Here is a 22,508-nt window from a genome sequence, read left to right on the forward strand (position 1 = left end):
AAGAAACAAATTCTCACCATCTTTGCTTCTGAGGAGCATTCTGGGTATGTTTCATCCAAGACAGATTGTGTCTTCTTCTGACTGTCGGTGGTGGTGGTGATGGTGGTATGCAATGGAGTTGTTTCCGACTCATAGCTACCCTACCCTGTGTAGGGTTTCCAAGATTGTAAATCCGGGAGCAGAAAGCCTCATCTTTCTCCTGTGGAACAGCTGGTAGTTTCGAACTGCTGACCTTAAGGTTAGCAGCCCAACTTGTAATCACTATGCTACTATTTGGTGTTCTTTTCCAACACCACAGTTTAAATGCATCAATTCTACTCTGGTCTTCCTTTTTCAGTGTCCAGCTTTTGCATGCATATGAGCCAGTTGAAAATATCCTGGCTTGGATCATGTGCACCTTAATTGTCAAAGTGACAGGTATAGGAGTTAGGATTCCAGTGCATGTTTTAGAGGCATACAATTCAATCCATAACAAACATCCAGTAGTGCCTTCAACCTGTTTGAAAAACCATTCATATTCTGATCATTGAAGAAAGCAGCTCTAGCCCTTTCATGAATAGAACTCTAGTGGCTTTCAAGGTGGAGAGGGTAGTCTTTTTAATGGGATTGGCATCATGGGATTCTCTGCCTTTTTGTACCTAAACTAAGGCATGCTGCAGGGAGGCCTTGATGCTCAGGGCTTTTCCAGAGCCAGCCTTGCCAAGGCACCATTCCAGCAGATCATCCTCTGACTAGCTGGGGGCACCTTTTCATGCACATAATGTCACGCTGGTTGTCATGAAATCATGCTTTATTATAACTCTTTGTGCACGGAGGGGAATATTCAGCAATTTCAAGAGAATCACACTATTTTTGGCTCTCCCAACAATACCCTTGTGTTGCCGGTACCGTCATAGCTCTGCCATTATTAGGAAAATGATGGTTCTAAGTGTGCCCGGGTCTGTCTTTGTTGATTAAGATGACAGAGGAAGAAACCTCAGGCATGAATCAGCTTAGATTACTGGCTCGGCAGGTCACGGCAGAAAATAGAACCAGGAGGCTGGGCTTGGCAGTGCATTCTCTGGGACTTTAGGTGTTTTCATAAGGGCTGTATGTTGTCAAAAATAAGACATGCACTGAGCCTTTCTGGATGGTGAGGACAACAAAGAAAATCATGTGAACAGCCCTGCTTTGTACACTGGTCTTTCCCACAGGAAATTCTCAACAACCCTTTTAAAGTAATTTTAACAAAATTCAATCCCTCTCAGTGCAATTACTGTCAGAATGTCAGAGGAATGAATTTAATAATGTTTTGATAGCAAAGATGGTATGCTTTTTCTTTCTCTGATCCCAGATTTCTACTTTTGCCTTTCTCCTTGGATGTATATTCATAACCCAGTAATAGCAAGTTAGGGAAGACTAGAAATCCAGGTATGGCTTAAAAGAGGATTTCTTTGTTTTTCTTTCTAGAAACCATGCTAATGAGATTCAACACGTTGAACATAAGACCTCACAGTTAAATGTCTGTTTAGACTATAAGCCTGGATGGCCTTTTCTTGATTTTCAAAGACTTTGTACATATGTCGCATAATGATTGTTAGCACCCATAATCTGACTGACCTACTATGCTGCTTTCTCGATGTGGCCCTTTGCAATGGTAGAAATGTCCTCCTTTATTATGGATTAAATTTCATAAATGATTTTGAGACTAGAGTTTTCAAATTAATATGAGAGTATCGCCGTTCAGATGCCTTGGAGTCCCTGGTGGGGAGATTTCTAAGCAACTAGATTGGCTAATTTAAAAGGATTTAGGATGCATTTTTGTGGCATGTTGTTGCTGCTAAGTGCCATCTAGTCAGTTCCGACTCATAGGCCTCTGCAGAGAGTTTCCAAGGAGCAGTGGGTGGGTTTGAACCACCAACCCTGTGGTTAACAGTTCAGTGCTTATCCTATAACTCCACTCCAGGACACCTTTTGTGGCTACAGATATAAAATGATTTAAAGGACATTTGGTAATGTGTGTTCGAGGGTGTTTTAAAAACGCGATACCTTTGATTAGAATGATACTATGTTGTAATTACCTAATGGGAGTTGAGTCTTCATTGCTTGTGGTATTAAATTGATATTTAATTACATACCCAGAACTATTTAAATATCATTTGGAAGCAAATCTCTTAAAATGATGTAACTATTGCTAGTAGGAAAAAAGGTAAATTAAACCTCTATAAAAGCAGATTCCCTTAGCTGACAGAGAACTTGAGTTTCAACTGCATCTGCCATAACATTTCTGTCTTTTGCTACAATAAAATCAGCTTCTGCTGAGTCTTCTCCAACTCAAGGCGACCCCAGGTGTGACAGAGTAGAACTGTGCTCTATGGGGTTTTTAGTGGCTGAGTTTTTGGAAGTAGATCTCCAGGTCTTTCTTCCAAGGTTCCTGCAACTTTTACCAAGGTAGAATATGATTGGACATATTCATTACTCCCTTTTTTGGGATTTCCTGAGAGACTCAATATTTCAAATATAAAATTTTTTTCTCTCTCGCTCAAATATGCTTACCCAGCAGGAAGCCAAAATCTGATGATTTGCCTATTGTATATTAAGTGTTGACTCTTAACATGAATCAACAAGAAAACTGATTCTGCTGAGAGGCTAATTTGGAATTCATCTGTTCATTCAAAATAACAAAGTCCAATCAAGCACTACAGACAAAACAGAACAGGGAAACACAATACTGCGGTCCCTAAGCAGGAAGAGGCAAGCCTTGGGGGCCTCAGGACGAGGAGAAAGAGACACATGATCAAAGGGAATGTGAGAGACCAGGATTTGGTGGGTGTCAACACCACCACTCCCTGGGCCCTGACCTCATTCATTTATCAATCTTCTTCACTTAAAAGGAATGTGGTGGAAGAGAGAGGCCCTTCTTTCTTCTTTTGGGTCTGACAAGAAAGACACAGGCACAACCTGTACTGGTGGGATATTAGGAAAGTTCTTTTAGCTTTTAGGTGTTCTTGAGGCAGGGGTTGGGAGGGAGGCAGACCAGAGGGGGATGGTTTCTGTTCACATTCAGGAATTGTTGGGATTCCAGGCCTTCTGCAGTAGCAAGCGTGTAATTGGTTCTATCGAAGGTTTGGGATTTAATTGGGTTTTAAGATATTAGGCTTGGAAACATGAGATTTTACAAAGCTTATTTTCCTGGTGTTGCTGTAACACAACCATCATAAGTGGGTGACTTTAAAAAACAGACAGTGATTTCTCTCAGTTTGGGAGGCTGAAAGTCAAAATCAGGGTCTCAACCTTCCTTGTTGGTAGTCCCGGGTGTTCCTTAATCCTTTGGCTTGTAGATCGTTCTCACATGGCATCTGTCTTCCTTCGTTTGTGTGTCTTTGTGTCTATTCTGGTCTTTTTTTGTAACTCAGAAATGATTAGATTTAGGATCCACCCTCCAATTAATGGTATGACCTCAATTACAGAACAAAAGAAAAATCCTATTTCCAAATCTGCCCACAGTACGAGGGCCAGGAATTCAAGACAGATTTTTTTTTGGGACACAATTCAACTAATTGTGAGGGTGAGGTAGATGCTCTCAGGGCTTTTGCTAAGAGCAAACATATGATTGGGTTTCTCAGTTATATCAAAGATCTTGTGGTCTCTTGAGTTTTAAGAAAACAGGGCTGGAAATAGGAGATTTCACAAAACTCTAGACAAATGATTTTGTGCATTGAGATGTACAGTGGTGGTGGTAATTAGTTGCTGGAGAGTCAGGTCCAACTCATGGCCATCTTACAATATCATGGATCGAAACTTTGCCCAGTCCTGGGCCAACTTCATGATCATTGGTATTTGTGAGTGTGTTGTTGTAGCCATTGTGTAATTAATCTCATAAAGGGTCTTCCTTGTTTTTACTGAGTCTCTGCCAAACATGATGTCTTTCCTGAAGATATGTCTCCAAAGCTGATGTGTTCATTCGTCTGGCATTTATAGTATATTCAATATTCTTTGCAAACACAATTTGAGTGTGTCAGTTCTTTCATCTTTGATACAGTGGTTAACGGTGTTGTATCCAAAATTAGACCACCAGAACCCACCTTCTAACTCAGTCTACCACTTCAAAGCTATATTGGGCAACTGACTCAGGCATCTGTGCCTCTTGTTCCACACCTATACGATTGAATAATGGCTTATCCACTTCACATGGTTGTTGTTAGGATTAAACTGGGTAATTCATGTGAAGTGCTCCAAACTTAGACACTTAGTAAGTACTGAGTGCCTGTTTGCTGTAATTATGGCTGAGTCCAATTCATTCTCCAAATATCACGATGTTACAAATTAGTCTAGTTGTCAAGATTTTTGTTTTCTTTATATTAAAGTGTGAGCCATACTGAAGGCTGTAGTCTTTGATCTTCACCAGCAAGTGCGTCAAGTCATCTTCACTTTTAGCAATCAAGACTGTGGGATCTGCATATGGCAGGTTTGAGGAAACAGGAAGACTTTGTCTCTTATACTTTGAACATATTATCAGGAGGGACCAGTCCCTGGAGAAGAATGTCATGCTTGGTAATGTAGAGGGTCAGCAAAAAAGGGGAAGACCCTCAGTGACATGAATTGACACAACGTCTGCAATAGTAGGCTCAAACATAGCAACGATTGTGAGAATGGCATAGTACCGGGCAATGTTTTGTTCTATTGTGTACAAGGTCACTATGAGTCAGAGCCAACTCTACAGCACAACTAACTCATTCATTTTATACAGCGGGAAGCTAAGACTCAGATTTCTCTGTATTGAGGTCCCCTCAGCTGTTCTCTGCTTGCACTGCAGTTTCCATTTTTGCCTGCATGAATACATCTCATGCTTTTAGGTCACAACTCAAATCTCACCTCCTCCAGGAGGCCTTCCAGGCTAGGCCCCTTAGACATAGTAGCTTCTACTTTACTTGCCCAACACCATCACAGGACTACTTATTTGTTAATAGTAGGACATCAAGCTACTATCGAGTCAGAGTCTACCCCATTGTGTAGTCCGGGGCCACACAAAAAGACTTGAATGAGTGAAGAGAAGGTGAGCGAATACGGTTGATATCACAGCACTGGGACTGTTTGAGTTCCTAGGGCTGCTGTACTAAATCGTCACAAACTGGGTGACTTCGAACAGCAAAAATTTATTCTCTCACAGTCCTGGAAGCTAGAAACGCAAATTCAAGTTGTCTGCAGAGTCATGCTCTCTCTGAGGACTCTAGAGGAAAAGCTGTCCCAGGTCTTTCCCTTAGCTTCTGATAATGCAGCAAATCCTTAATGTTCCTTAGTTTTCGGATGCATCATTCATTCCAATCTCTGCCTCTGTTGTCACAGGGGCAAATTACCCAATGAGCAAAGCAAGCATGGGTTTACTTGAGCTTACTTATTAATCGGTAGCGAACAGTTTCACATATTTTTCACCATGTCGAAAACCAAAGATGTGGTGAAGCCCATGTGAAATTGTTCACTGCAGTTTAGTAACCAAGCACAGGTAAATCTATGCTTACCTTTCTTACTGGGAATCTCCATCACTGTCACAGGTTTGAAAACAGGATTTGATCCCATAGGAAGGTGCTGTGGGGTTGGCAGAGAGACAGATGCCAGCCACATCAAGGAGAATCTTTGATGTGGTGAAAAAAATGTGGAATTGGTTACTACAGATGAGTTAAGTGGTGATCCGGTGCTGTTTGTTTTTGTGTCTCTTCTCCTCATCTTATATGGGACACCAGTCAGATTATATTAGGATCCGCTCTGATGTAGGATGACCCCAACTTGGTTACATCTACAAAGACCCTATTCCCAAACAAGGTCACATTCCCAGCTGTTGGGGTTAAGACTTGAACATTTCTTTTTAGAGAATACAATTCAACTCATGTTGTTTTTATTATATGCAGTCGAAACGGTTCTGACTCCTAGTGACCCTGTATAGGGCTTCTGAGAGCAGCTGGTAGGTTTGAACTACCAATCTCGTGGTTAACAGTTAAATGCTTATACTGCCACACCACCCTAGGATTCAGTTCAATCCATTGTTGTTGTTGTTGTTAAATGCCACTGAGTCAGTTCTGACCCATAGTGACCCTGTCTAGGTTTTCTGAGGAGCAGCTGGTGAGCTTAAACTGCCGACCTTGCCGTTCAAACGGCTTTGCAGTCTGACGCATTAACCCACAGCGCCACACCAGTTTTCTGGCCTCCATTTATGTTCTTTTTAGAATATTCCATGTTCTCCCTAGAATATTTAAAGTGTATTTCTTCATTGATTTAGCACCAGTTTATTTTTATTTTTCAAGAGGCAGGTCAATGAAAGTGGCATCCTTTCATTATATAAAGAGGTTCTAATCCTGGAGCCTTGTAGGTTTTTTTTATATATGGAAAAAAAAAAAAAAAAGGCCTCATTTTGCATAAGTAAAGCAGGTTAATCAATTTTTCTTGTGTTTTACCAAAATACTCCTATCATTTGACTTTAATACAGTGCTTTTGATGACAAAACTTGGCCAAAAACAGGCAAGCAAACAAAAACAAAAGCAAAAGAACCTAAAACCCAACAGAACTCTGTTCACAGCAAAATGCCCATTGCCTTGCCGAGTGAGGTGATCCAAACTTTTCCTTGGATACTTTATTCTTAACTTATTACTCAAATCCATATGTGTCCATCTCCACAGGCAATATTTTCTCCCCTAAACCTACTCCTGCAGAACTTCTATCAAACTCTCCCCAAACTCCCCTCTTTGACCTTTAATTTGGAGGATTCTGCACCCAATACTGTTGGTGTGCTGCTAATTTAATCACTCCTTTGAGGTCTTTTCCTGTTGTCTCCCCTCTTGCACTTCACCTTCAACTCTATTCCTTTATTTTCCTCACCTCCAGGCTCCCACTACATCCCTATTAACCCTCTTGTAGACCGGGAGTGATCCACAAAGCCCGTATTAGCTGCCATGCAGTTGGTCCCCTACTCCTGGTAAATCCAGACACAGAGGGATCAGATACTTGTGATCCAGAGCCTTTTCACCAGCTGATTTTCTGAAGATTGCCAGGTCTTTCTTCCTAGTGCATCTTAGTTTGGAAGCTCTGCTAAATCCTGTTCAGTATTGTAACAACACACAACCCTCCACTGACAGAGAGGTTGCTGCTGTTGTTAAATGCTGTTGAGTGGGTTCCGATTCATAGCGACTCTGTATTGAGTTTCCGAGGAGCCGCTGGTGAGCTTGAACTGCCGACCTTGGCAGTTTAAACCAACTTTGTGGTCCAGTGCTTATCCTACAGCACAATGCTAGGACTCAGACAAATGGGTAGTGGCTGCAAATGAAGTACATTGTCTGGGAATTAAAACTGGATCTCTCCCATGGACACTGAGAATTCTACCTCCGAACCACCACCGCCCCCTATAAAACACTTAAACCAAACCAAATCAAACTTCTGCCACTGAGTCATTCTTACATAGGGCTTCCGAGATGGTAAATCTTTATGGGATCAGATAGCCTCATTTTTCTCCTTTGGAATGGCTTGTTGTTGTTGTTAAGTGCCATTGAGTCGGTTCCGACCCATAGCGACCCTGTACAGGGTTTCCGAGGGTGTAAATCTTTACGGGAGTAGAAAGCCTCATCTTTCTCCAGCGGAGCGGCTGGTAGTTTCGAACCGCTGACCTTAAGGTTCGCAGCCCGATTCGTAACCACTACGCTACCAGAGCTAGGTTTGAATTCCTGATCTCATGGTAAGCAGTCCAGTGTTTATCCATCAGAACTCCTTACAAAGACAGCACTTTGTTGTTGTTGTAAATAAATGCCTTTGAATCAGTTCTGACTCATAGAGATCCTGTATAAGGTTTCCAAGGAGTGGTTGGTGGGTTTGAACCGCTAACCTTGCAGTTAGCAGACCAGTGCGCCACCCACAACAGTACTTCACAAAGCATTTAAGTATCCATTGTCTCATTTCTGCCTCCTAATCCTTCCTGTCACCTCTCCCCCACCTTTTCCAACCAATTTGAGGAATCTGAAGCCCAGAGGGTGTAAGTAGTTTGCCCAGGAAAATAGTCAGCAAATCAATGAGGAAACCAGACTGCAAAACTGGCCTTCACACACTTCCTCAGGAGCCATGATCTCCACAGCTTGTCCCTCTCTCTACTCAGGACTTCACCGGTTCCCCCGTTGCCTCAGGTTTGTGCTATTTAGTTCATGTCTTTTGTCTTTAGTCTCAGTTCTGCTTGGTCCCTGTTATTCCTAGATCTCAGGTGTGCTGGATGCCTGACCCTGGTCTTTTTATTGTTGTTATTAGGTGCCATCGAGTCGATACCAACTCATAGAGACCCTATGCACAACAGAATGAAACACTGCCTGGTCTTGGGCCAACATTACAATTATTGCCATGCTTGAGCCCACTGATGCTGACTCTGTGCCAATCCGTCTTGTTGTGGGTCTTCCTCGTTTTCTCCAACCAAACATGATATTCTTCTCCAGTGACTAGTCCCTCTTGACAATATGCCCAAAGTATGAGAGACGAAATCTAGCCTTCCTGAAGAAGTCTGTACTTCTTCCAACACAGATCTATTTGTTCTTTTGGCAGTCCATGGTGCTTTCAATATTCTCCTCTAACACCAAAACTCAAATGCATCAATTCTTCAGTTTTCCTGATTCACTGCTCAACTTTTGCATGCATATGAGGTTGTTGAAAATACCATGGTTTGGGTCAGGTGCACCTTAGTTGTCAAATTAGAGTCCTTGGTGTCTAGGCTGGGCATATTCTGGCGAAGGAAGCCCTTTTGTGAATCGGCGGGGAGAAACCCTTCCTTCGTTCCCATCCTGCTTTCCTGGATGTGTGTGTATTCAGGCACACACAACTCATGCATATATTCACATGCATATGCAAGTACAATATACATGCACACACTCAGTGCAAGGACACACATGTGCCCACATGTATGAGCACATATTATATGAATGCATGTACAGACCATTGCATTCACACATGTACATGAACGCACAAGCATGTTTATTCCACACATTCAATTGTATACACATGTGGGTACACACACATGAACACACATGCACACACATACACACCTGCTTACAGGCACACCCACATTCTCACATACATACGCACTCACACACCCTACCGCCCCTGAACTGATCCTGTCTGCTTCTGCTCGGAAACGAATTGCTCCACACGCCACCTACCCTACACCAGGACTGGCATTTCTGTTACGGCAACAGTGTCCTCCTTGATTCTTTGACTTTCCTCACTTGCACCCCTGTTTCTGGGAGGTCAGTGACTTGAGTTCATGGTGGCCCATCTCCAAACTTTAAAGATGATTATCTTTAAAGAGTTTGGGTAGGTGATGTGGAGGAGGGGGGCTCTTGGTAGCCTGTGGGTAAGACTGTAATTGTTAGTAATTGCCTGTTTGAGCTTGTTCTCTTGAAAACACCTAGAACAAAGGCCCTGTGAAGAAGTGATGTTTTGTGGGGGTGGGAGGGGAGTCCAGTCTTCTTCCCTGGAACCCCTCAGTGTCTGCTCTCAATTTGGGAAACACATTCCACCAAGAGCCAGCCCATGCCTTGGAAGGGCTAAGAACATTCTGTTGGGGTATCTTTCTAAACCTGCCCAATTACAAGAGAAGGTCAGGAAGCCTTTTTGTGCCCACACGCATGGTCTCTTTTGGCCCCTAATCTGATCTTGTGGCTACTCTCCCTCTGCTACCACCAAGGGCTGCTGAGGTGGTTTCTGCTCCACACATAGCCTTTCTGCACAAGACTGCCTTTCCTCCTGACCCTCGGGCCAGTAAACAATGCCCTCCTCCCCCATTTCTTTTCCATTACCTTTCTTGCTTTTCTTAACTCCACTTTGAAGCCTTTTGGCTTAAACTTCACTGCTGGTTTGCTGGCCACAGGGTGGAAGTCTTCAGACTGCAGGGTTGAAGGAAGCACCTCCTATTTCTCTGTCTCTCCATAGAGTTCAGAATTAGATGAAGGACCATTAGTGTGAAATAGAGCATTCCACAGCCCCGTGCTCCATCATCACCATGTGAATACCTTGTCTGCTATTAGTACCTTCCTTCTCATGGGGTAAATCTGACACTTTACAGAGGAGCCAAATATCTTGTTTTGGCAATTAAAAACAAAACCAAACCCAAACCCGAACCACTGCCATTGAGCTGATTCCTACTCACAGTGACCTTATAGAGGATGGAATGGAACAGTTACTTATGATTTCCAAGGCTGTAAATCTTTATCAGAGCAGACAACCTTATCTTCCTCATAGATTGGCTAGTAGGTTTGAACCCACTGACTTTGCAGTTAGTAGCCCAATGCTTAATCCAAAGTGCCACTAGGGTTTCTTGCTATGGGGATAGAGCTAGAGTAAGCACCATGCTATTTGTGCATGGACTACAAAGAGGATTTATAGGCAGTTTTGTACCTTTAAAGTTACGTTGTAATATACTAACACCAAAACCCTGTGACTAAATTTAACTTCTTTTATTATTCAGTAAGAAGTTTTTCAGAGTCCTGGTGTGGCATTTAGGATATGCACTAAACTGCTAACTATCGTGTTGGTGGTTTAAACCCACCAGCTGCTTCTTGGAAACACTATACAGTGCTGGTCACTATGGGCTGGCACTTTAACAACAAAGTGCTTTTCAACTTTGTGGTCTCTTGGGATGCTTTGTAGCTTCTTGGATCATTCTTGAGAAGCTGGGCAGAAGTGGCTGGCCCACTGTGCTGAATGGCCTCAGGTTATTAATTCAAGGTGGCCAAAGGTGCTATGTACTCCTGATGTAGTGCTGTAGGATTAGCACTGGACTGGGAACCATAAGGTCGGCAGTTCAAACCCACTAGCCACACCTTAGAAACTCTGTACAGGGTAGCTATAAGTCAGAATCAACTCCACTGCACTTAACAACGACAACAAAGGTACTATAGGATGAGCACTGTAGTGGTAACTGTAAGGTTAGTGGTTCAAACCCACCAACCAGTTCAAATTCACTAGCCGCTCCTTGGAAACCCTGTACAGGGTCGCTATGATTTGGAACTAACTTGATGGCACTTAGTAACAACAACAAAGGTGCTTCTGGAGTCGCAGGGTGGTATAAATGGTTAGGTGCTGGACTATTAATTGAAGTGTTGATGGGTCAAACCTACCCAGAGGTGATTTGGAAGAAAGACCTGGTGATCTGCTTCTGATAGGTCACAACCATGAAAACTCTATGGAGCACAGTTCTACTCTGATACACCTGAGATTGAGGGACAAATATGAGGCTTTCTGCTCCTGTAAAGAGTTATAGCCTCAGAAATCCTTTACAGGGTCACTATGAGTTGGAACCGACTCGATGGCACTTAACAACAACACACATGAGATCACCATGAGTTGGAATTGATGCAATGGCAACTGGTTTGGTTTATTTTTCTAAAGTTACTTCAGAGCCCCTGGCTGATAGCCGCTAACCAAAAGGTTGGATGTTCCAGTACGCACAGAGTGTCACAGTTGAACTGTAGTCCCTGAATGGTGCTAATGTCCTTCCAAAGAATTGGGAAGGCATAACAAGCTTACCCAGTGCACAAGAAGTTAGAAAGACAGGAGGCTTAGGGAAATGAATGATAGGTTTATTACCATTGACATCCTTATAGAGAGTTAGGGACAGGCATCCACTTTGCGAAGGAAGAAGAGGTGAAGTCCCGGTCCAATTTGGTTTCTTCTTTATGTATCCCATTGTTAGGGAAGTGGGCTATACTTCTGGTTCGAGTGCCCAAGTAGCCAATTAGGGGAATTGGTCCATATACATTTTCCTTGCTTTTCAGGTTTCAGATTATAATTAACTAACTTCATTTCCTTTTGCAAATCCTCTCTCTCCCTACCCCTCTTTTCAGAAATTCCTCACTTCTGAGGTTGGCTTGTTTCCTGTTGAGACAGGCCATACCTAGAGTGACTTGAGACTCCCTTCTTTCTCTATTCTAACTACCTAATAAGAGGTGCCTTGGAAGAAAGGCCTGGTGATCTTCTGAGAAATCAGCCGTTGAAAACCCTGTGGATTATCATTTTGACTCTGATGCACAGGGATCTCCATGAGTCCGAGTTAACTTGCTTATTTGTTTAAGGATGCTTCATATAGTCAGAGGTTTCCTAGTGCTCATTCCCAGAAAAGGGGAAAGTACCAAAAGCTGCTTTTAAAAATAGGATTTTAGAGTCTTGTTTTCCTAATGAGTCAGGAAGAAAATGTTTCCTCCTTTCCTGTTAGGTAAGTTCCAAAAGACAAAGCAGGAGGTGGTAATGAATAAAGTTAAAAGAGGTCAAATGTTCCTTTCATCTGGACAGGTAAAACACACCTGTATTCACCTTTCCATGAACTAGTCAGGGAAACTTGAGGCAGGTAGATTAATTACCACTGAATCTATTAGAAACTTTGACCAAAGGGTAATCTTGACCAAGGTTGTGCAAGCAACCTAAGATAACCAGGTTTGATCAGTGCATGTTCCCTGGGGCTTAGAGTGAATTGCTATGGGAAGAGCTGGGTGGAAGAATGTGAGTTTTAACTGATTTCATTTTTCTCATTTTCCCTAATAATTACATTTTTATACTCCTGCCCCTGGTCTTACAGCAGTTTCGTGATTTATTTATTTATTTATTTTAAAAGGGCAACTTTTTTTTCTTTTGCATTTTCTCTTATTTTTAGTCTTCCATTTATATCATTCTTCTAATCATTGTGGTTGTTCTCTAAGCTTTCTTAGTCTCAGAATTACCTAGTTTCTTTTTATTCTTCCTGGCAGAGCTGTTTACCTCCAGAGTATTTGTTCTGAACCAGATTTCTCTTTTAACCTGTTATTACTCCCATTCTTCACAGTGAAAGAGGCTTAATTTCACCAGCAGCCCTTCTTTCAGATTTAAATAGTGTTGCTGCTTTGTAATACATCTTCCTAGGATCACACCTTGGGTTATTGTTGACACACTATTTTACGTGCAGTTTGCAATTACTGTATATGCTTGACTATACTATAACATTAGCTTGTATAAAACCTCCTGCCATCGTGTCGATTCGGACTCATAGTGACCCTGTAAGACCCTTGTAAAACCCTCTAGAGTTTCTGAACCTGAAAATCTTTATGGGAACAGACAGCCTCATCTTTCTGTGTGGAGCGACTGGTTTTGAACTGCTGACCTTGAGGTTAGCAGTTCAGCGTTGAATCCATAGCACCACCAGTTCTTCTTGTCAATCTTGTTTTAGTGTTGCAGACAGACTAAGTTAGACTTGGAAGAAAGGCCTGGTGATCTACTTCCAAAAATCAGCCAATGAAAATCCTATAGCTCACAAGGGTCCATCTGCAACCTATCACTGAGGTGTAGTGCAGGGCTGAGCCAAATTTTGTTTCAGTCACCATAAGTAAGGAGCAACTTAGTGTAGTGTATATTGGCAATGTAGTGTATTGTATATTAAATGCAAGGAGTCCTGGTGTGGCGCTGTGGGCTAATGCATCAGACTGCAAAGTTGTTTGAACTGCAAGGTTGGGCGGTTCAAGCTCACCAGCTGCTTCTTGGAAACTTGATACAGGGTTGCTATGGAATCGACTTCATGGCACTTAACAACAACAACAAAAATATTAAATGCAAAGGAGCAGTTTCATAGATAAGTAGCATAGTCATTGGATAATTCCATGACATTCCTAAAAATTGTACATTTGTGTTTTCCAAAAAAATCTTTTTTTGAGGGGCAGAGCCTTTTTTTTTTTTTTTTAAAGGTTTTTATTGTGAATTGAATGAAAATATACAGGGCATATCATCCATTTTACATTCAACAAATCAAATTACATTGATTATAATCCCTTCCATGTACCATCAGTTAACAGTATTTCTCTCTATCCACTTTAGCTTTTAAAAAAAATAAACAAACAAAAAATCCCACTGAGGCATATATAATAATTTACATCTCCAAAGGGCACATTCTGCAAGTCTGCTTCTGGCCACCAGCTCTTATTCCTTCTCTTCTTAGTCTAGAGTCCTCAGCTGCTCCCCCTCTCCATGCCCCCATCTCTGAAGGGCAGAGACTTTTTACTGAAAAAAATGGGAGGCAACTTTATACTTGAACATTTATGATACCTTTTAAAGGATGGCAGTCTTTATTCTGTTTATTGTTTCAGTGAAGGAATTGAATACAATTCTCCATCCCATTTGTGGGTGCATTGGGATTGGGAGGCTTGTTTCTAATTCCTGGGTGTGAGTTTGTCCCTGAGTGATGCAAATGGTTGAACTCTCTTAATAGCTGAACTGTTAGCAGGAAGTTTGGCTATATGAACCCACCCAAAGGCACCCTGAATGCTAGGCCTGCTCATTGGCTTCTGATGGAACAGTTCTACCCTGCACACATGGGGTCGCCAGGTAGGGAATTGACTTGATGACAACTAAGAAGAACAACAGGTATGAGTTTAAACACAGATTCTCCTTCTCATCCAAGTCTTCAATCCTCAGGCTGAATTTGGAAATCCACTACATTCTTACTGCTCTCTTTTGCCTATGTTTGATGCCTTAACCTTTTTTTTTTTTTAAACTTTTATTGTGAATTGAGTGATAGTTTACATGGAAGAACATTCGTTTTGCATTTAACTAATCGTATTTTGTTACATTGCAATGGTTACAATCCTCTCCATGCACCACCAAGCTAACAGTATTTGCCTCTGTTTCTGCCTTTTTCTTTGATGCACACAAAAACACGCATGAATATATAATCGTTTAAAAAACCAAAGGGCACATTCTGCAAGCCTGCCTGCCAACACACAGCCTTTCTCTTTCCATGAGCCTAGCATCCTCAGCTGCTTTATCTCTCCATGCCATCATCTCTGCCTCCATCTGTTGCTGCTTTTCTAGTTAGGATCCCATGTTCCGCTCATACTTTTCACTCTTGATGTTCCTAGGGTCTTCTGTTCCTGGAATGTCAGATTAACTACTCCCTCGTTTTATTATACAACTTCTACCTTTACAGTTATGACAGTCGCAATTAGTCATGATAACAGTTACTCACTATTGAATCAAAAGAATCCTATTCCCATCTCCTCTCACCAGAGCCCCCTAGACAGGATGAAAACTATTCATTGGGGATTCCACCTTCCCTGCTCACTCAGAAACTAAACTCCTTCTTGTGAAAACTTTGTGCCTTTAAACACCCCTTCCCCCCCATTTTAGGTATTTTAAGTAGTCAATGTCTAAGTTACATGTTCCTATCAATCCTGTGTACTGAGGGGATAGGCTTGATCCTTGATGTGAAGACTCCTTCCCTTTTGATTGGTATTTTGAGCTACTACATCCATAAGTATAGGTCACATCATGTTCATCAAATTGTAGCAATTTACCCTTGCTTCCTGTATCAAACTTCTTTATCATCCTCTAGTTGAATTCTGATCATCAAGCCATCCAAGCTAGGTCAAATAGGTACTATCTGTAAGTTTGAGCATTCTTGTGCACACACACACATACACACACTTTATACCAGCTGGACACTTCACTCTCATCTCTAGCTTCCCATGGCTAGCTAGGCCAGTGTCCACGGACTCAGGCGTTCCCAAGTCTCCCTAAACTTCGGACCAACCAGTCCTTCCTCTTCTCTCTCTTATCTCGAGGTCGACAGGAGTCTATAGAACTCGGTTGAACTCAGCCCATATCTTCATTACTATCTTTCCCCCACTTCCACTCACAACTAGACCAATGTGGTTCCCAGCGAGCTTACATGCCTGCTTGTGTGTTCCCTTTGAGTTTCAGTCTTGGAAAGGGGTTTATCCTGAAAGGACTTGATTGCTTGCTTTGATGGCTTCCAGGTAAACAGCTTATTTATTCTTGTAATAGCCAAACAGACTGCCATTTTTGTTTTTGTTTTTTCCTGCTGGTCTTTCTTTCAAGAAGTATCTTCTATTCCTCTAGCCACTGCAGGCTGGTCTGCAAGACTTCTAACGTTTATTTCCATCTTGAATCTTGACTCCTTTGTTCTCGTGACAGTGGCTTGCTACTCCTCTGTTCCTTTCCACTCTGGTTTGAATGTTGATATTCCCCCTCTATGTGCTGACTGTGGTCTTCTTTTTCCTCCGTTTCTTCCCTCTCTCTGGACCACCTTTTTAAAAAACTTGACTTCCACCTGCACTGAAGTTCGAGGTTAGTGGACTGCGTGCCCTATTTTGTCTTCAAGGTTGGCCCACTCAATGTTGTTAATGCTGTTTTGAATTTGAAATTGTCAATATTGAAAAATTGGGATCAAATCCAGCTCGTGTAAAACCGGAAGAGCTGGCAGAGCTGTGGCTGAGCCGGGGATGGCTGTCCCTGTTAAATGAGACACAGTGTTACGGCTCACTACTGTCTTGTCTACTGTTCCCCCTGGCCTCTGGGCCCAGAGGGAGCCCATCATTGCCATTTTTATGTTTCATGATTGTGCTATTCTTGTCCTTACAAAGAGATAGGAGCAAGAAAATGTGTCTTGTGCTTGGATGTCTATTCAAAAGTGAGAAAGTTAGAGCTGGACAAGAATGGTGTGTTTCAAAAACAATGGAAGCAAGTTTTATTGTTTTCGGGAAGAGAAGAATATGTAATATTCAAGATGTGTTTGGTTGGCAGCTAGCAACTTAAGATGCCAGAGTTTATAACCATTGGCTGGTTCTGATTAGCAAATATAAGGGGGCTTCAAAAAATTAATAGAAAAGTGCAATGAAAATGTAATGGAGTTTTTCCACGAACTTTTTTGCAAGGTTGGTTCAAATCCACTAGCTGCTCTTCAGAAATCCTATACAGGATTGCTATGAGTCAGAACCAACTCGACAGCACTTTACAACAGCCACAACAAATATATGATGTGCAGTCATGTGCTGTCGAGTTGATTCTGACTCATCACAATTCTGTATGACAGAGTAGAACCACCCCATAGGGTTTCCTATGTGACATTGTAGGACCAGTACTGGATTGAGTGCCTAAAGGTTGGCAGTTCAATCCCATCAGCTGTTCCTCAGAAACATATATATATAGGGTTGCTATGAGTCAGAACCAACTCGATGACACTTAGAAACAATAACACAAGGCTTTCTTTATGAGTTAATGCACTGGACTGCAAGTTCAGTTTGAACCTCAAGGTGGGTGGTTCAAGCTCATCAGCCACTGCTTGGAAACCCTGTATAGGGTTGTTATGAGTCGGAACCGACTCGACAGTACTTAAAAACAACAAAAAACAATCTTTATGAGAGCAGATCATTAAGGAATTATATTAATATAGTTATATCTATATGAAAATCTGTGTGTATGTGTTTATTTACTTAAGGAGTACTTGTGGCACAAACAGTTAAGTGCTCAGCTGCTAACTGAAAAGTTGATGATTTGAATCCACTCAGCAGCTGCACGGAATAAAGACCTGGCTATCTGCTTCCATGAGAAACATAACCAAGAAAACCCAGTAAGGCAGTTGCACTGTAGTGTACAGGGTCGCTGTGAGTCACAATCGACTTGATGATACCCAAGAACAATACATGTTTCAAACAAAACAAAAAAAACTTTTCTTTTCCTGATTTCTGAATCTGTTCTTTCCTTTGCTCACAGTCTGGAAAATACACAGTCACATTTGTGTTTCCTTGATGGCTCTGGCAGAACCAATCTTAAATGCTATGTTTTACTCTCCTGGTGTGGCACTGTAGAATAAACACTGGCAGTTCAAGCCCACCAGCTACTCTCAGAAACCGTGTACAGGGTCTCTATGAGTTCGAGCCCACTCAGCGACACTTATAAACCACCCTAGTTCGGGAACACTGGTGGTGCTGTAGAATAAGCACTAGACTTCTAGCTGAAAAGTTGGCAGTTTAAACCCACCAGCCACTTTGTGGGAGAAAGATGAGGCTTTTTACTCCTATAAAGATTTACAGCCTCAGAAACCCTAGTAGTGTCGCTGAGTCAGAATCAACTTGATGGACTGGGTTTGGTTTGGTTTGATTTGAGTGTAACCTTAGTTCTGAAATTTAACTTCCAGGTTCCAGCTTTGGTCTGACTTCTTTCAGATAATTCCTGGTTTCTTCAGTCCTAGTTGCTCTCAGTCTTTTGTGAAACCCTTTACCTTTTTTGCTAATGGTATTTACCTCACATTTGATATTTATGTATTGATTGACTCAGTGAGCATCAGCAGAATGCTTCATGGGTTGGTTCAAAGTGTTTCTTAAACAGTCCCTTTCTCTTCAGTCAAACGTTGCTCTGCTGTTGTAAATGTGTATCTGAGCTACTGTCTGCTGTTGTAAATGTGTATCTGAGCTACTGTCTGGTTTTATTTATTCCAGGGACTTGAAGATAGAAAATCTGCTCCTAGATGAAGACAATAATATCAAGCTGATTGGTATGACTTTTTTTGTTTTGTTTTATAAGCAAGATTATCCTTAAAGTGTAATGTTGGCAATTCTGCTAAATAATTTTTTTCTGGAAGATTGACTTTGGGAATTATCCAGAGTATATTTTGAATGTCCAGACAATACATCGAGATCACCTCCTTTTATTTCTGACACTTAGTAATGGTTGCAAAAATGAAATTTAATAATAAGAATAGTTTAAACTTAAGTAAAACATTTAAAATACCACAAAATGAATTTCAAACACAGACAGATGTTTCTTGGTCACATGTTTTTCTGGATTATTCAAATGACATCTTTTACATAAACTCAGATGAAGAACTTTTGTACAGGTTATGTTAAAATAGTGAAAAATAGTTTGATTCAGAAATGTTGTCCTCATAGCTTTGTTGTGTCTTCTCCCTGTATTTCAACGGATGTAAGGACACAAAATGAGAGGGAGTGCGTCCTATGTCCTTTTTAAAATAAATTATTTGTCAAAGCCTGCAGTACAATAGTAGTTACATAGAGAGAGTTGTCCAAGGAGGAACAATTTAGAAACTGGAGCCCATTGGAAGGAAGTTTGAGGATCGAGTCATAATCCAGAACAAACAAACAAAAAGCACCAATTTCCATTGAGTCAGTTCTGATGCCTGGTGGCCCCATGTGTGTCAGAGTAGAACTGTGTTCTACTTCATAGAATTTTCACTGACTAATTTCCCAGAAGTAGATCACCAGACCTGTTTTCTGATGCGGTATCTCTGAGTGATCTGGAACCACCAACTTTTTGGTTGTTGTTGTTAAGTGCTGTTGAGTTGGTTCTGACTTATAGCGACCCTGTATAGAGTTTCTGAGAAGCAGCTGGTGGACTTGAATTGCCAACCTTGTGGTTTACAGTCCAGTGCTGATCCTGTAGTGCCACACTAGGAGTTAACTCCCCATCCAAGGAATATGAAAATCATAATTTGTTCATCATCATTCAGGGTCTAGGAGCAAATGACTCTGTGGCTCATTCTCAAGAATACTTTTATGTTTGACGATACAGTTTCTCTTGATTTCCTGGTGTGGCACTATAGAGTAAGCACTGGACTGGGAACCATAAGGTCGGCAGTTCAAACCAACCAGGTGCTCCTTGGAAACCCCATACAGGGTCACTGTGAGTCGGAACCGACTTGATGGCACTTATAATACAATTTCTCTAATGAACTCTTGTGGCACAGTGGGTTATGTGTTAGGCTGCTAACCACAAGGTCAACACTTCGAATCCACCATCAGCTCCATAGGAGAAAGACGAAGCTTTCTGCTCCCTTGAGATTAACAGTCTCAGAAACCCTATATAGGATTGTTATAAATTGGAACCAATTCGATGGCACACAACCATCACCACCACCATACAGTTACTCTTGGCAAAAAAACCAGGGCATTATTTTCACACCCAGATGTTAGACAACACTGTCTTTTATTTCTGTCTTTCTTTTGTCACTTCAAATGCACCTAGTTTTTCCTCTATTTCAGTGGCTTAACAAACATTAACATTGGGGGAAAGAAAAGGTTCAGTAGAGCTTTATGAATTAACTCTTTATACCTACTATGGAAATCTCATTTGACAAATTCTAAAAATCATCTCAGGACCTCTCCAAAACAGCATTCGAATGATGTATTAGATACCAGCTTTCACCCAGTAACCGGTGAGAGGTTACGCCTGCCTGCAGAGCCCTTGGCTGGGTGATTAGGCACCATTGATAGTGGTTGATGGCAAAGAAAACTGCATATACCATTTAAGTCTTAGGAGAAATACAGCCAGAATGTTCCTTAGAAGTAAAGGTGGTGAGACTTTGACCTTTGTCCTTTATTTTGGACATGCTTTATCAGGAAAGACCAATCACTGGAAAAATGCCTCACAATGAAAACTGAAGATGTTTGGAAGTGATGAGTCTAATGGTCTCCATGACTCTGAGACCAGAAGGACTAGATGGTGTCCACTACCAAATGCTCTGAATGGGATCTCATTAGAAAGCCCTGGATAGAGTGGGAGAAAATGTGGAACAAAAGTCATAATCATAAAGACCAGTTATACTAGCCAATAGAGAATGGTGGGGCCCCGAGACTATGGCCCTTGGTCACCCTTCAGGTCTGGAAATGAATTGACCCCATAGCTCAATTTTTAGCCAAACGATCGATAGGTATATATGGGCTAGTGAGGTACATATCCCATAGAATGGGCAACCATTTGAGATAAAAAAGCAGCATTTACCTAAGGACAAAATTCAGAATGATGGGGAAAGAAGGTGGAATGGAAACAAGAATCAAAGGGAGGAAGTGGGATAACTGTTGTTACATGGAGGGGATTGCAATCATTGAGATGAAACGAAGTGTATGATTTGCTGAATGTAAAAACGGATGGTCTGCTCTGTAAACCTTCACTCAATTCTCAATAAAAAGTTTTAAAAATGATCATTGGTAAAGGAAAGGGGTCAGTGAAAGTAAGGGAAGCTCTTTCAATGAGATGAATGGACACAATCATCACAACAATATACCAATGTACCAATAATGATGGCGTTGGATCAGGACTGGGCAACCTTTTATTCTGCTATACTTGGATCACCATGAGTCAGAATTGACTTGAAGGCAACAAAACAACAAAGGCAACACATTACAGCAAAAATAGGTTAATTCTCTTTTGCTGTGCATCACATAGATTAAGGCTGTGGTTCAAGCAATGTGCTGTCCACTGATGGGTAATTCGCATATGTTGATCGTGTTGTACCCATCCTGTGTCCTTTCTTCACTTTGCCTCACTTTCTGTCCCCTCTAGTGATACCTCTTCAAGTTCAGTTGTCATTGAGTCAACTTCAACTCATGGTGACCCAATGTGAGTCACAGTAGAAAAACCTGTGTGCATCAGAGGGTATTCCATGGTTTATGGCCTTTTGAAGTAGTCCATCAGGAGGTCTTTTATTCAAGATCCCTGTGAGTGGATTTGAACTACTAACCTTTTGGTTAGTAGCTGAGTGCTTAACTTTTTGTACCATCCAGTGACATCCCTAGGCATTCATTTTATAAAACTAGAATTGTGCAGTGGGATACAAACTTGGAAACCACAGGCATCTTTATTGGTTAGACATTTGCTCAATATATCCTAGAAGAACCTACCATTGAAAACAATAGATGTGTTCATAAGTAGCTTACAGATTGACTGAATTATAAAATCTTTTCGAGGAAACCTGCATACATGAAGTGAAAAAATTGTATACCTAAATCAACACATCTTGAGGTTGTATGGAATGGCTGCTCTTTGGAAACCAGGAACCAGTTTATTCAAATGCCTTGGAATCAGTACCTCCCAGATGGGCAACTGCTGGGTTGGCAACAAAACAGGCATTTCAGCTCTTGGGAACAGAATAGGTGCTGGTGGAAATTTTATGTCAGAATCTGGCATTTCCAAAACTGCTGGAGAGGAAAAGTGTCTGATAATTTGATCTATCTTTGTTGGAACTTGTCCCTGGGTTTGCACTTGACTCCTCACCTAACACACCTCTCGTCTGTCAGTTTGTCATACAGTGGTGGCTTGTGAGTTGCTGTGATGCTGAAAGCTATGCCACCAGTATTTTAAATACCAGTAGGGCCACCCATGGTGGACAGGTTTAGGTGGAACTTCTGGACTAAGACAAGATAGGAAGGAGAGGGGGACTTCTTTGGAATGTTTAGCCACTGAAAACCTTATGATTAGCAGTGGGAAATTGTCAGACATAGTACCAGAAGATGAAAACATGAATAGCCTCAGAACATAATCAGCAATAGTGTTGGAAGATGAGCCCCTCAGGTTGGAAGGCACTCAAAATAATGACTGGAGAAGAACTGCCTTCTCAAAATAGAGTTGAACATGATGATGTGACTGGAATAAAGATTTCAGGACCTTCATTTGCTGATGGGGCACAACTCAAAATGAGGAGAGGCAGCTGCAAACATCCATTAATAACTGGAACATAGAATGTATGAAATATGAAGAAATGAATACAGGAAAATTGGAGGTGGCCACAAATAAAATAGAATGCATAAAGCTCGATACCCTATGAATTTGTGAGCTAAAATGACCTGGTATTGGCATTTTAAATCTTATATTCATATGGTTTACTATGCTAGGAACAACAAATTCAAGAGGAATGACATCACATTTATCATCAAAAAGAACATTTCAAGGTCTCCCTT

At 41.5% G+C, this 22,508-nt stretch overlaps 1 protein-coding gene across 1 annotated transcript in view; it reads left to right on the forward strand.

Annotated features, from left to right (window-relative positions):
- Window positions 1-22,508, forward strand: part of LOC102831598 (hormonally up-regulated neu tumor-associated kinase-like) — a 197,372-nt gene that overhangs the window by 94,597 nt on the left and 80,267 nt on the right. The window contains exon 7 of the mRNA XM_006862597.1: window positions 18,255-18,310. Coding sequence (XP_006862659.1) covers window positions 18,255-18,310 — 56 coding nt within the window. The remainder of the gene's footprint in view (window positions 1-18,254; window positions 18,311-22,508) is intronic.

The sequence above is a fragment of the Chrysochloris asiatica genome, unplaced genomic scaffold (assembly GCF_000296735.1).
Source record: "Chrysochloris asiatica unplaced genomic scaffold, ChrAsi1.0 scaffold00049, whole genome shotgun sequence".
Lineage (NCBI taxonomy): Eukaryota > Metazoa > Chordata > Mammalia > Afrosoricida > Chrysochloridae > Chrysochloris > Chrysochloris asiatica.